Source organism: Melanerpes formicivorus, unplaced genomic scaffold (assembly GCF_026170545.1).
Source record: "Melanerpes formicivorus ecotype bairdi unplaced genomic scaffold, bMelFor1.0.p_v2 SCAF_80, whole genome shotgun sequence".
Taxonomy (NCBI): Eukaryota; Metazoa; Chordata; class Aves; order Piciformes; family Picidae; genus Melanerpes; species Melanerpes formicivorus.
The window spans coordinates 1,688,460-1,701,343 of record NW_027142432.1 but is presented as its reverse complement, the minus strand read 5'-3'; the positions used below and the strand labels follow the sequence as shown (position 1 = coordinate 1,701,343).

Genomic DNA, 12,884 nt, shown 5'->3' with positions numbered 1-12,884 from the left:
AAGAGGAGGATAATGATGATGATGAAGGTGACCACGATGAGAGGGAGGAATGTATGGAGGAGGATGCAGCCAGAGCAGATCCCTCAGTGTCACACAAAGAGCTGAATCAGTGCCTTGAGTGTGGGCAGAGCTTCCCAGGTGGCTCAGAGCTACTGAAGCACCACTGCCCACAACCTGGCTCCCGGCCCTTCGTTTGTGGTGACTGTGGCAAGAGGTTCCGCTGGAACTCTGAGCTCATCCAGCACCGCCGCACCCACACTGGCGAGAAACCGTTCACCTGTGCTGACTGCGGACAGAGCTTTACCCAGCGCGGTCATCTCACCCAGCACCGCCGCACCCACACTGGAGAGAAGCCCGTCTCTTGTGACAGCTGTGGGAAGCGGTTCAGGCATATCTTTACTCTTAAGCAACACCACCTCGTCCACACCAGTGAGAAGGCCTTCAGCTGCAGGGACTGCGGCAAGAGCTTCAAACACAGCTCCACTCTCACCATCCATTGCCGCATCCACACTGGAGAGCATCTGTTCCCCTGTGCTGAGTGCAGCAAGAGCTTTACCACGAGTACTGAATTCATCCAGCACCAACTCATCCACAGTGGTGAGAAGCCTTACAGCTGTGCCGACTGCGGCAAGAGGTTCACCAAGAAGGGAGATCTCACAGAGCACCGTCGTGTGCACACTAGCGAGAAGTCTTTCAGCTGTGCTGAGTGTGGCCAGACCTTCAGACATAGGAGCACTCTTATTGAGCACCACCGCACCCACACCGGTGAGAACCCTTTCACCTGTGCTGACTGTGGCAAGCGCTTCAGCCACAGGCACAATTTCATTGCTCATCGCCGCACCCACACTGGTGAGAAGCCCTACACTTGTGCTGATTGTGGCGAGAGCGTCAGCCGGCGGGGCACCCTCATTACTCACCGCCGCACCCACACTGGTGAGAAGCCTTTCACTTGTGCTGATTGCGGTAAGCGCTTCACCCAGAAGGGCTCTCTCAACAAGCACCGCTACATCCACACCAGAGAGCAGCCTGCACTGGAGGGGAGGCATAAATCCACCTAGAATCTGTTGGGTAATCATGACCCTTCTGAGAGGGCCTTTCCAGCACCAAAATCATCCCTTTTTCCTTTGCATTTCTCTGTTGCTGCTGGTGTCCACAGTCCCTAACACCTCCTGCCCTTCTGAACACCAATTATTGCTAATGAGAACAGTTACAGTGCTGAGTCGGCACAGCTGGAGCTCCCAGTGGAGCTGGGCAGGGCTTTGCCAGGGTCTGTCTGGTTCTCCCCCAGTGCTTTGTGTCTCCCTGGGGTAAGAAATCCGCTGTCCATTGACCAATTGTCTCAATAAAACCCAAAAGTTACCCAAATCCTGTCTGTTTGCTTTTATTTCAGATATCCCTGCCTCAATGCCTGAATTTTGGGGGCATTTGCTCCCAAGGGATGGGGTGGAGCTGTGTGCCCAGTTCAAGGAGGGGAAAATGAGGTTCTCAGAGGAGTCTTGAGGGGCATCTCAGAGGCATTCTTCAGGGGCTTTCAGGTGATCTTAGGTGTTTGGGATTTGGATGGTCCTAGGAGTGACTTTTAGGATCTTTGGAGAGTGTAGGGGGAATCTCATGGAGATCTTTGGAAGAACTCAGAAAGCTTCTGTTGGCTTTCCACTCTGGGGCTGGAACAGGTTGAAGAGCTGAGAAGAGTTTAAGCTACCTGTTCCCCCCAAAAACAGAAGGGAGGGAAAAATAACACACACAGGAACCAAAAAAACCCTCTGGGTTGAGATGAGGACTTGAGATAAGAACAAAAGAGTTGAATCCAAAAGAGATCCCATAATGCACACTGACCTGAGGCTGTTTGCAGAAAGAAGCACAGCAGTCAGCAGCAGCAGCCAGGAGTTAAACCCCTGCAGCCCTCCCCCTCAGCAAAGAGCCAGCACCTGAGAGCCAGAACCCAACAGCAGCAACCAGAACAGGAAGCCTCTCATGTTGCCATCTGAACTTCAAGCCCTGTAGTACTTTGCTCCAGCCAGCACTGTCTCTGTGAAGGTGGCATGAGGCAGGATAGTGTGAAGTAATGGCAGCAAATTTCCAGCTTAACCTTTGATATTTCCAAGCCCTCATTCTGTGCCACCTGCACCATGCCCAGCAGCGATCAGCAGCACACCTCAGGCACTGTCCATTCTCACTCCACAGGAGGTCGCTTTGCAGTACCCAGAGGGCTGCTCACTGCAGGTGCTCTGCAGCTCTACTCTGTTCCAGCACAGTCTGGATCAGTCCATGCCCAGTCCAAATGCTGCAAATGCTGGGGCTGTGTTTCCAGCTCTGGGGCAATCTGAGTCCAGTGACTCCTTCCATGCCTCCAAGTGAAAGCAAACTGTGGCTTGCATCCCAGTACTCAGCTTCCAACACATCCAGGTGTGGGGATCCTCCTGTCACACCAGAAACATGGATGGGTTCCACCCCTTGTGGTTTGATGGTGTCAGAGCACTCTGGGCACCTGTATCTACTAAAGCTTTATCCTCTCATGGCTTCAACTTGCCAGGCCATTGGTTCTGTACAGTCCAACAAACCAATTTGTCTCTCCCCTCCATCTGGTTGGAGGCTGAGGCTCTTTAAGTGCCGGGTGCTGCTCTTTGGCCACAACAACCCCATGCAGTGCTACAGGCTGTGGTCAGAGTGGCTGGAGATCAGCCAGACAGAAAGCATCCTTGGTGATACTGGTTGATAGTAGGCTGAACATGAGCCAGCTGTGCACCTAGGTGGCCAAGAAGGCCAATGGCATCCTGGCCTGTATCAGGAACAGTGTGGCCAGCAGGAGCAGGGAGGTCATTCTGCCCCTGTACACTGCACTGGTTAGGCCACACCTTGAATCCTGTGTCCAGTCCTGGGCCCCTCAGTTTAGGAAGAATGTTGACTTGCTGGAATGTGTCCAAAGAAGGGCAGCAAAGCTGGGGAGGGGTTTGGAGTACAGGTCCTATGAGGAGAAGCTGAGGGAGCTGGGGTTGCTTAGCCTGGAGAAGAGGAGGCTCAGGGGAGACCTTATTGCTGTCTACAACTACCTGAAGGGAGGTGGTAGAAAGGTGGGGGCTGGTCTCTTCTCCCAGGCAACCAGCACCAGAACAAGAGGACACAGTCTCAAGATGCACCAGCGAGCTTTAGACTGGATGTTAGGAAGAAGTTCTTCATAGAGAGAGTAATTGCCCATTGGAATGTGCTGCCCGGGGAGGTGGTGGAGTTGCCATCATTGGGGGTGTTTAGGAGGGGACTTGATGGGGTGCTTGGTGCCATGGTTTAGTTGATTTGATGGTGTTGGATGATGGGTTGGACATGATGATCTTGATGGTCTCTTCCAACCTGGTCTATTTTCTATTCTATTCTATTCTATTCTATTCTATTCTATTCTATTCGGACAGGACAAAAGGGTTGGTGCCTGAGAAACCAGAATCACAGGGAATAAAAGGGTTGGTGCCAGAGGGAAAAGAAGCAAAGAGAAATAAAGGGCTGGTACACAAAAAAGAAAGGGATCTCAGAGAAAGAAAAGAGTTGGTGACCAAGCAAAAAGAAGTGCAGGGAATAAAAGAGTTGGTGACCAAGCAAAAAGAAGGGCAGAGGAAAAAAGAGTTGGTTCCTGAGATAAATAAGCGCAGGAAGCACTAGAAAAAACTATTTGGTGCCCAGAGGAAAAAAGAGTTGGTTCCTGAGAATAAATAAGCGCAGGAAGCACTAGAAAAAACTATTTGGTGCCCAAAGATAAAGAAGCCCAGAGAAAAAAAAGGGCTGGTGCCCGCGAGAAAAGGGGAACAGAGAAGAAAAGGGTCTGTGCCAGAGAAGAAAGAAGCACACAGAATAGCAGGGTTAGTGCCCGAGAAAAAGTAAGCACAGGGAATAATTTGTTGGTGCCCAAGAAAAAAGAAGCGCAGGGGAAAATAGGGTTGGTGCCTGAGAAAAAAGAAGAGCAGAAGAAAAACATCTTGGTGCAAAAGAGATAGAAAGCAAGGAGAACAAAAGGTTGATGCCTGAGAAAAAAAGAAATGAGGAAAATAAATGTTCAGTGCCTGAGAAGAAAGAAGCACGGAGAATAAAAGTGTTGGTGACCGAGAAAAGAGAAGCGCAGGGAATAAAAGTGTGAGTGCCTGAGGGAAAAGGATAGAGAATAAAATAGTTGGTGCTAAAGAAGTAAGAAGTGCAGAGAAAAAAAAGGGATGGTGCACAAGAAAAAAGAAGTACAGAGAAAAATGTGTTGGTGCTGAAAGAAAACAAGAGCAGGAATAAAATTGCTTGTGGCCAAGAAATAAGAAGCACAGAGCAAAAAAAGGTCTGTGCACAAAAATAAGACTCTCAGAGATGAAAAGGGTTGGTGCCTGAGAAAAAGCAGCACAGGGAAAAAGGGTTAGTGCCTGATAAAAAAGAAGCCTAGAGGAAAAAAGGGTTGGTGTCCACAAAAAAAGAAGTGCAAAGAATTATAGGGTCAGTGCCCAAGAAAAGAGAAGTGCAGGGAAAAAAAGACTTGGTGTTCAAGAAAAAAGAAGTGCAGAGAAAAAAAAGCATTGCTGCATGAGAAAAAAGAAGTACAGAGGAAAAAAATGATTGGTGCCCAAGGAAAAAGGTGCAGAGAATAAAATAGTTTGTGCCTGACAAATAAGAAGCACAGAGAGAAAAAGTGTTGGTGGCCGAGAGAAAAGAAGCACAGGGGAACACAGGGTTGGTGCCTGAGAGAAAAGAAGTGCAGACAAAAATGTGATGGTACCTGAAAGGAAACAAGAGAGAGAACAAAATTGTTGGTGCCCAAGAAATAAGAAGTGTAGGGAATAAAAGTGTTGGTGCCCAAGGAAAAAGAAGTATGGAGAAAAATGTTCTTGTGCCCAAGAGATAAAAAGTGAAGAGAAACAAAGGGTTGGTGCCTGAGTGAGAAGTGCAGAGGAAAAAAGGGTTGGTGCCTGAGGAAACAGAAGTACAGAGGAAGAAATGGTTGGTGCCCGAGGGAAAAGAAGGGCAGAGGACAAAAGGTTTGGTGCCCAAGAAAAAAGCAGCACAGAGAAAAAAGTGTTGCTGCCTGAGAAGAAAGAGGTGCAGGGAATAAAAGGGTTGGTGCCTGAGAAAAAAGAAGCCCAGAGAAGAAAAATGGTTGGTGCACAAAGGAAAAAGAAGCTCAGAGAAAAAAAGTGTTGGTACCTGAGAGAAAAGAGGAACAGAGTAGAAAAGGGTCTGTGCCCAAGAAAAAAGATGTGCAGAGAAGAAAAAGGTTGGCACCCGAGAGAAAAGAAGTGCTGAGGAAATAAGTGTTGGTGCTGGAGGAAAAAAAGTGTAGGGAAAAAAGGGTTGGTGCCCTAGAGAAAAGAAGCATAGAGATAAAAATGATTGGTGGCCAAGAAAAAAGAAGCACAGAGGAGAAAAGGCTGGTGCCCAAGGGAAAAGAAGTGCAGAGGGAAAAAAGGTTGGTGCTGGAGCAAAAAGAAGATCAGAGGAACAAAGGGTTGGTGCCTGAGAACAAAGCAGCACAGAAGATAAAGGTTGGTACCCAGAAGAAAAGAAGCACAGAGTAAAACCAGGATGGTTCAAAAAAAAAACCACGAACAGAGAAACAAAATGTTGGTGCCCGAGGAAAAAGAAGGCCAGAGGAAAGAAGGGTTGATGCCCAAGAAAAAGAAGCATAGAGAAAAAAGTGTTGGTGCCTGAGAAAAAAGAAGTGCAGGGAATAAAAGGGGAGGTGCCCAGAAAAAAGAAGTGCAGAGGGAAAAAGGGTTGGTGGCTGAGCAAAAATAAACAGAAAGAATAAAAATAATGGATGCCTGAGAAAAAAGAAGTGCAGGGAATAAAGGGGTTGGTGCCAGAGAGAAAGGAGGCACAGAGAAAAAAGGGTTGCTGCCTGAGAAAAAAGATAGTAGAGGAAAAAATATTTGGTGTGTGAGAAAAAAGAAGCGCAGAGCAGAGAAAAAGGGGTTGGTGCCCAAGAGAATAGAAGCACAGAGAATAAAAGGGTTGGTGAACAAGAAAAAGAGAGCGCAGAGAATAAAAGTGTTGGTGCCTGAAAGAAAAGAAGAGCAGAGGGAAAAATGGTTGGTGCCCAAGAAAAAAAGAAGTACACAGAAAAATGTGTTGGTGCTCGAAAGATAGCAAGAGCAGAGAGCAAAATGGTTGGTGCCCAAGGAAAAAGAAGCACAGAGGAAAAAATGGTTGGTGCCTGAGAATAAAGAAGTACAGAGGAAAATGTGTTGTTGCTTGAAAGAAAACAAGAGCAGAGAATAAAAGGGTTGGTGCCTGAGGAAAAAGACTTGCAGGAAAAAAAGAAGGTTGATGCCCGAGAGAAAAAAGCACCTAGGAAAAATGGGTTGGTGCCTGAGAAAAAAGAAGTGCAGGGGGAAAAAAGGGTTGGTTGTGGGAAGAGGGCTGTTTTTGGTTAGCTTGAGAAGACTAGAGGGAAGATTTGCCTTTGCTTGAATTAGAGAGCTGTGTTTTGTCTTTGAGAGAAGCTGGGCAGCGTTTGGTGGGATGTGTTAAAACATTGTTTTGTGGTTTTGACCTATTGTCTGCCTGTGGTGGGCTATGCCCATCCTGGAAAAAAACAGGGGGGGAGGGCTCCTGAGAGTTTTTTTGACCTCCCTGGGGGGTGTGTTTCCTCCCCTGGGAAACTGACTTGGTCTGTTCCACTTTCCCCCTCCTTGTCCAGTAGGGGTATAAGATGGAGGAGAATTGCAGGCATTGCTCTCTTTCCTGCTGCTTCCACACTTTGCAAAGGACTGGTTCTGTATCTCATCATTTTTTTTTCCTTTTCCTCTCCTTCTCCCATCCATCCTTGTTCCTTACCCTTCTGAACCCTGCCTGCCATTGTTACACAAATATATATATATACATTGTTTAAAGAAAAATCCTTTGCCTCTTTACTTCCAAGCTGAACCCAAATTATTTCTTGGTGGATTTGCTCTCTCTGTTGGGGAAGAGGATTCTCAGCCTTGGCCCCATCTGAGCTTTTAAGCTCCAGTTAAGGCTCAAACCACCACAACACCTTAATGACAGGCATGTCAGTAGAGAATGACCAATTGAGATCTGACACCTGTGCCTGCTGATAGACCAGAGAACCTTGCTGTGCAACGTAATAAATGTCTTTGCCTGCTTACATCCTGTCCTGGAAGCATTGCTCGAGGTAATTAAAACATCTAAACTATTACCAATGGTGACCCCAAACGTTTGCCTCGACCAACTATTCATTATGACTCTCACTTGCACCATCAAGAAGACATTTTGCTTTTAAGGACTGTGGAGATGCTCCTGTTTGTCAGTGCCACTAATGGTGGCTATTGGATTAGTCTCTGTGAGATTAATCTGTCTGCCTTTATGCCGGCGACGTTCCCTGATTCGCCGGACGTTATGGATGTGCTATACGTCTAAGATAAGGCAAGGTACACCTGATAACGAGTAGTTAATTATATTGGAGATTATAGGCATGCTATATGTCTAAGATAAGGCGAGGTACACCTGATAATGAGTAGTTAATTATATTGGAGATTATAGACATGCTATATGTCTAAGATAAAGCAAAGTACATCTGATAGTGAGTAGTTAATTATATTGGAGATTATAGGCATGCTATATGTCTAAGATAAGGTGAGGTACACCTGATAATGAGTAGTTAGTTATATTGGAGATTATAGATGTGCTATATGTCTAAGATAAGGCGAGGTACATCTGATAATGAATAGTTAATTATATTGGAGATTATAGACATGCTCTATGTCTACGATAAGGTGAGGCACGCCAGAGATAAAGGTGCAAGGAGCACTGAAGAAAAAAGAAGAAAAAAGGGTTGGTGCCCTAGAAGAGAAGCAGCTCTGCAGTGACAGAGTTGAGCAGTCAGGGAAATTGGGTGGTTGGAGCCTCCCCAGGGGTTGGTGCCTCCTTTTGACGAACACATAACAGGTAATCAAATAACAAAAGAGGAGAAATCAATACTGGGAGTCATTATGCATATCTTGACAAAAAGAGCAACAACATATGATGAAAGGACTGGGGAGCAGGGAGAGATGGCTATGTTCAGGGCAACAAAAGTAAGCAAAATTGCTAAGTCTTCCTTTACAATGTGGAGATTAGTTAAATATTCTTTAGACCAACTAGCAGAAGATCCTAAGGCAACTTCAGCAGTGATTAACAGCACTTCACCAGAACAGAACTCTTCTTTGACATCTACATGCCCCTTCCCCCTCCACCACCGTGGCCACTAAGCCTGCCTGCCCCCCTGGAGCTGCAGTCGACAGTGTCTCTCCAACAAAAACAGCAGCCCGTCGCTAGGCTCCCCTGCTGCAACTCTCAAGAGTTCTCCAACGTGTTTTGATTCTGGACAGAAGGGACATCCTAAGTTAAATGATCAGAACTTAGCTTGGGGACAATGGCTAAGAAAGAAAGATCAGAAAAATCAAGTCAATGCCTAACTTAGAGAAGAAAATGAGAAATACTGATTGCCAGATACTTTTGTGTGCTTTAAGAAATGCTGCTCTAAGTGGTGTGCTAACAGCCTTACACACCAACACCCAGCGGTATGGACCGGAGAAGAAGCAATGGTGTCCACTCTAAGCATCTCAAATTTCAGGCTCAAAAGCAACAACATTTCAGCTCAAATCTCTGATATCACCACCCACTGAAATATTCCTGCCTTCCAGGAAAACTACACTTCGGCTGGAAGCTGTAAAATAAAAAGGCAGCTGCTGGGAATTCAGCGGAGTTCTCCCACCACCACCACCCCTTTCCTTCCCCTTCCCCTTCCCCCCTCCTTCTGTGGCTGTGCTGCCTTTGCTGAGCCGTTCAGCTCTAACTGGCCAGGGCAGGTCATCTATTGAGTGGTACAGGCTCTTGATGGCATTGAGGATCCGGGACCAGAGAGTGTGTGTTCCATTGAGTTTGGCTAACTCTTTGTCCACGCTGGCATTGTGAGTCAGAGAGCCTAAAAGATTCACCTCCCTCCTATCCAGGTCCATTGTGTCCACCCCCTCATCCCAGCATCTCAGGAATAGACTAGACTAGACTAGACTAGACCAGACTAGACTAGACCAGGTTGGAAGAGACCTTCAAGATCATGTCCAACCTATCATCCAACACCACCTAATCAACTCAACCATGCAACCAAGCACCCTGTCAAGTCTCCTTCTGAACACCTCCAGTGATGGTGACTCCACCACCTCCTCAGGCAGCCCATTCCAATGGGCAATCACTCTCTGTGTAAAACTTTCTCCTAATCTCCAGCCTAAACCTCCCCTGGTGCAGCCTGAGACTGTGTCCTCTTGTTCTGGTGTGTTTGCCTGGGAGAAGAGACCAACCTGTGCCTGTCTACAACCTCCCTTAAGGTAGTTGTAGAGAGCAATAAGGTCACCCCTGAGTCTCCTCTTCTCCAGACTAAGCAACCCCAGGGCCCAGCTCAGTATTGGCTCACCCTCTTTTCCTGCATAATCCAGATGAGTTTGGAGTCCTTTGGATAGACCAGGATCAGACAGTGAATACTCTGATGCAGACCAGGAATGGAGGGTCCCTGCATTTGGCCTGGAGGAGGAAAGGGATGGCAGTGTGCTGTGTAGGTTTGACGGCCTGGCACATCTAAGCCACAGGAACAGAAGGTGTTGGCAGACACAGGGGCACAGTGCACATTGATGCCATCAGGGCACAAAGGCACTGGATCCATCTGGATTTCTGGAGTGACAGGAGGCTGACAGCAGCTGTCTGTACTAGGAGCTGACATGAGCCTAAGAGGGAATAAGTGAGAAAAACATCCCATTGTGCCTGGCCCAGAGGCCCCTTGCATTCTTAGTGCAGAACACCTCAAGAGAGGCTACTTCAAGGACCCAAAGGGCTCTCAATGGGCTTTTGGTGTGGCCATGGTGAATACAAAGAAGATCAGAGAGCTGTCTGCCCTGCCAGCCTTGCAGAGAATCCCTTCCTTGTGGGACTACTGCAGGTGGAAGAAGAACAGCTGCCAGGTGCTACCAGGACTGTGCACTGGGAGCAATATCACACAAACTAAGACTCTCTGGCTCCTATTCATGAACTGATTCACCAGCTGGAGATCCAGGGAGTGACCAGCAAGTCACATTTGCCTTTAAACTGTCCCAGCTGGGCAGTGCAGAAACCTGACAGAGAGTGGAGATTAATAGTGGACTATTGAGGCCTGAATGAAGTGACACCACCACTGAGTGCTGCTGTGCCAGACATGCTGGAGCTCCAGGATGAGCTGGAGTCAAAGGCAGCCAAGGGGTTCTCTACAATCAACATTGCCAATGCTGCCTTCTCAATTCCATTGGCAGCAGAGTGCAGGCCACAATTTGTTGTCACCTGGAGGGGTGTGCAATACACCTGGAATCGACTGCCCCAGGGGTGGAAGCAGAGCTCCACCATTTGTTATGGACCAATCCAGACTGCACTGGGAAGGCTGATGTCCCTGAACATCTCCAGTACATCCATGACATCATTGTGTGGGGCCACAGGGCAGAAGAAATGTTGGAGAAAGGAGAAAAAAACTTATTCAGATAGTTCTGAAGGCTGAATTTGCCATAAAGAAAAGCAAGGTCAAAGAACCTGCTCAGGAAATTCAGTTCTTGGCAAGAGAATGGCAGGCTGGATGCTGTCATGTACCTATGGACATGGTCAACAGGATAGCAACCATGTCTCTACCATCCAACAAGAAGGAGACACAGTCTGTCCTAGGCCTTGGGGGGCCCTGCAGAATGCATGTCCCAGGCTGCAGTCAGCTTTTGAGCACTCTCTATCGAGTGACCTGAAAGCAGAATCATCGTGAGTGGGGCAGTGAGCAACAAGGCTATGAGCAGATCAAACAGGAGGGAGCTGTGCAGTGGCACTTGGGCCTATCTGAATGGCACCATTGGTGCAAAATATCCTCTACACTGCAGCCAGGGAACATGGAGCACTTGGAGTCTCTGACAGAAGACATCAGGTGAAACCTGAGGTCAGCCACTGGGGTTTTGGAGTAGGAATAAGGGGTGGAGATTGTACTGGGTTTGGGCTGAGCTGGAGTTAATTCTCTTCTGAGCATCCTGCTAGTGCTGTGTTTTGCAGGACTGAGGCTGGATGTTGGTAACACAGCAGAGTTTTGGCTGCTGCTCAGCTGAGCACTCAGGCTGTGTTTTTCCAACATTTCCCTGCCCCAAGGGTATCCTGGGCTGGGGGGGGAGGCAAGATCTTGGGAGGGTACACAGCTAGGCCAGCTGACCCGAAGTGGCCAAAGGTGTGCTCCATGCCAAGGGTGGTCAGCTCAGCTATAATTGCAAAGTGGGAAGGAGATTGGTCCTTGGAGTTTGTCCTCCAGAAGAACCACTCTGCACAGAGCCCTGCTGCCTGAGACCAACACCCCTGTGCTGCTGGTCTGTAGAGATTCACTTTTCCCTCTGCTTCACCCTGTGTGGTCTATTGCTTGTGCCTATTGTTAGTGTTAAATTTCTTCTATCATACACTGCCTTTTGTTATCTTTTCCTTCTCCCTTGTCCATCTAAGAAGAGGAGTGATAGAGTGGCTTTGGTGGGCATTAAGCCCCCAGACAGGTCCAAACCGCCACACTTGCCCAGTCAGAAAGGCATCACAGGGTCTGGGAGGAACTATTCCCAATGCCCTGGGATGAAGCAAACCCTGCACAGAGTGAAGAAGGCTAACTGCAGCTGGGCTGTGGCAGGCGGAGTGAGGCCACCCAGGCACAGGAGTTGTCCTCCCTCAGTCTCAGCATTGCTGTGGCCACATCTGGATGCTTGGTGTCTGGGTGTTGGCCTCTGCAGTCTGATGGAGAAGGGAGGAACTGGAGAGACTACAGAGGAGATCTGACAGGATGGGGGTTGGCATCTCTGTGGAGAGGCTGAGGGACCTGGGCTGCTTCAGCCTGCTGAATGGAGGCTCAGGGCACTGCCAGAGCAGTGTGCACATGTCTCAAGGGTGGTTTCAGAGAGGGTGGAGCTCTTCTGGAGAGTGGAGAGACACCAAAACCTCCACAAAGTGCAGCTTGGAAGTTTCAGAGTGAAGATGAGGACAAAGCAATGTCCCTCAAAGGGCAGAGCTGCTATGCATGAGGCCATCCAGAGCTGTTAGGCAATGGCAGGGAGATCTGAGACAGGTCAGGGAAGGGATGGAAATGGCAGGGGGAGAGCTGAATGGGGAACCAAGACTGGTGTCAGCAGCCTGAAGAAGAGCTGCAGGCATGAGACAGTGAAGGAGAGGCTTTGAGGTTCTTCTATTGCAAGGGCAGTGGTCAGGGCTTGGCCTTTCTGCTTCCTAGATCAAAAGCAAGTTTTTCTGCCCTGGACTTTGCCTTTGTCTCCCTGCAATCCTGGCCTCTAACAAGCTGCTTTAACGAGTCCCTGGGGAGCCTTTGTCAGTAACAAGCCTCAGTGAGGCCAATCAGTGCTTCAAGGTACTTTGGAGTTTGCTTCTGACTTGGACTTCTTGAGAGGCTTCTTGGCAGTAGCTTGGTAGAGTCTCCTGGCAGTACCTAAGGATGATGTAATCAGCCCCAAATACTCCATGGGGTTCATTAAAATACTGCTGAACCTCTAATTATTGCCAAGGTTTTTGCAGCTAATTGGAGAGGATTTTATTGCACAAAGCATCTGATAAAAATTATTTCACAGGGTGAATCAGAGACCTGAGCCACAGGTGAGGGACAGGATCTGCCTTGCCAGGGTCTGGGGGGTCAGGGCTTGGCCCTTTGGATCAAGGAAACTCCTCCAGGTTTCCTCAGCAGCAGAGCCACCTGACCTGTCAGCATTGCCTCACTTCTCTGCTCTCACCAGAGCCTGGAGATGCTTCAGTGCCTCCTGTGGTGCTTCCCTTGCATTCACTGTCTCCTTCTGCTCTGAACAGACCCCGGGGACCCTTTCCCAGTATGCTTCACTGGGACCCATTAACAGTAGAAG

The 12,884-nt window shown here is 48.3% G+C and overlaps 1 protein-coding gene across 1 annotated transcript in view; it reads left to right on the top strand.

The window, feature by feature from the left end:
• LOC137454317 (zinc finger protein 850-like) overlaps positions 1-12,884 on the top strand; it is a 291,247-nt gene that overhangs the window by 142,734 nt on the left and 135,629 nt on the right. Inside the window, exon 4 of the mRNA XM_068164368.1 lies at positions 228-979. Within this exon, the coding sequence (XP_068020469.1) occupies positions 228-979 (752 nt within the window). The remainder of the gene's footprint in view (positions 1-227; positions 980-12,884) is intronic.